Source organism: Vittaforma corneae (genome assembly GCF_000231115.1).
Source record: "Vittaforma corneae ATCC 50505 unplaced genomic scaffold supercont1.28, whole genome shotgun sequence".
In the NCBI taxonomy this organism is placed as follows: Eukaryota; Fungi; Microsporidia; family Nosematidae; genus Vittaforma; species Vittaforma corneae.
Window position 1 is genome coordinate 1 of NW_006889861.1, and position 1,877 is coordinate 1,877.

At 28.9% G+C, this 1,877-nt stretch overlaps 1 protein-coding gene across 1 annotated transcript; it reads right to left on the minus strand.

The window, feature by feature from the left end:
* Positions 1-69: 69 nt before the first annotated feature.
* On the minus strand, positions 70-753 carry VICG_02079 (uncharacterized protein; the record flags this gene model as incomplete). Its single annotated transcript, XM_007605462.1, has 1 exon — positions 70-753. The coding sequence occupies one exon, from the start codon at positions 751-753 to the stop codon at positions 70-72; it is 684 nt and encodes a 227-aa protein (XP_007605524.1).
* Between the last annotated feature and the right edge of the window lie 1,124 nt (positions 754-1,877).

Below are 1,877 nucleotides of genomic sequence, written 5' to 3' on the forward strand. Positions count from 1 at the left end.
CGCTCTGATTAAAAATAAATAACATCTAAGATTTCAAAAACTAAGAAAGTATTGATGATAAAACTGTCTTTATTCAGATTCATTTTCTGACTTGGTGGGTTCTTTAGCCTTTCCTAATATTTGAGAATATTTGAATGCATCATTTGGGTTCTTAAATTTGATTGAAGAAACATAAACCTGACCCGATTTGCCCAATCTAAGGCGCTCATAAACTTTAGATATAGTTTTACTTTCTAGTTCTGTGGGTATTTTAATTTTTACGGGTCCAGCTTCTTTGATTGATGTAAAATCGTTGATTACAACTTCATTATTTCCAAATTCTGTACTTACTTCCTTTAATATTAAATCTAGTTCTGAAGCACTTGAATTTAAAATTAATGCAATACCATTTGGAGATATTGATCTGAGAACTATTCTTCCATCCTCTTTTGTAAGTAGCGCGTTATTGTAGACACTAAATAATATAAGCTTAATTCTGAGATAGTAAAGAATGAAACACATGATGAATGCTAGGAGAGTTGATCCTTGATTGAGCAATTTAGTTGTGTTGAAGAATGTATTGATTAGTGGGATAAATGCAATAACGATAGTTAATCCTAGTACGACCATTTGGTCCAATACAGTTTCTCCTATGAAAAGTTCGGTATATACAAGAAGGAGACCTATGAGTGCTATGTTTATGGCTATATATTTATAACACCTGAATTTACCGATACCTTCGGATTCAACCTTTGGAGTGTCGCTATTGGTCATGTTGGGGGTACTTCTGTATCAATAATACATTTTTTTACCATTGGACATGCCAATCAAAGCTAAGAATACCAATAAAAAGTATTGGTTTATTTGCTCATAATTTGATCACTTCTCTAGAGACTAGTAGTCCTATTAATGAGCTGCAATTGACTAGAAAACTAATTCTTGCATGCTCAAAGAAGTCTTCGGTCTTAAACATATCCGAATGCATATACTTTTTGATACTTTTGGTTTAATATCATCATATTTTAAATAGTGCCTTGCCTGCTTAATGGTTTGAAGAAATTGTCCGTTAATTATATTTTAAGGTAGTAGTTTTCTATTTTTTAGAATCAAACATGTTTTTAAAATCTTGGATTGGATTAAAATCTACTAAGAACGCAGTAGAGTGTAAAATTAAGGGATGATATGTCAATCAACTTAGATATAAGTAGTTTTATAAGCTTTAAACAAAAAACTCAAAATATTATAGTTTCTACATTCATCTTGTACGTCTTTTGATTATACATAGGAATTGAAAATTCGTTAAAAGTATCTAAATATTACTAGTGAAACAAGACATAATAGATTTAGTTAGCCATACTACTTCGAATATTAATTTGTAATATTTCTAATTTTATTTAATTGCGTTAAAAACTATTTGCAACCCAAAATTCATTGTTGTAAATAGTGTAGTGTTTAGCATTTCAAAAGTATAATCTTATTTTCAATCAATAGAGATGGTGGTGAAATATCATTTTCAAACAAAATATTGCTTGCTTTTAATATTTTAATGGTGTAATGATTTGGCTGGCAGTAAAAATATAGCAAAACTCATTTAATAGTCACCAACCCCAGCAATAATTAATAAATTCTTTTAAAAATACTAAAATAACATACTTATAAAACTTTACTCAATGTGCATAATATTAAATAACATTCAAAATACTTGCTAACCATTGATGAACATGTAGATTAAGATTGCTTAAACTTGCCCATTTCATATATAAGCAAGTCATTAATTGAAAATTTAATGCATCATTTTCTTTATCTTTCTATTAAATCATCGATTTCTTACTTAATCTTCAATTTCATCTCAAAACGAGATCTAATACTCCTGGATTTGATAGCTATCTTTAATCCCA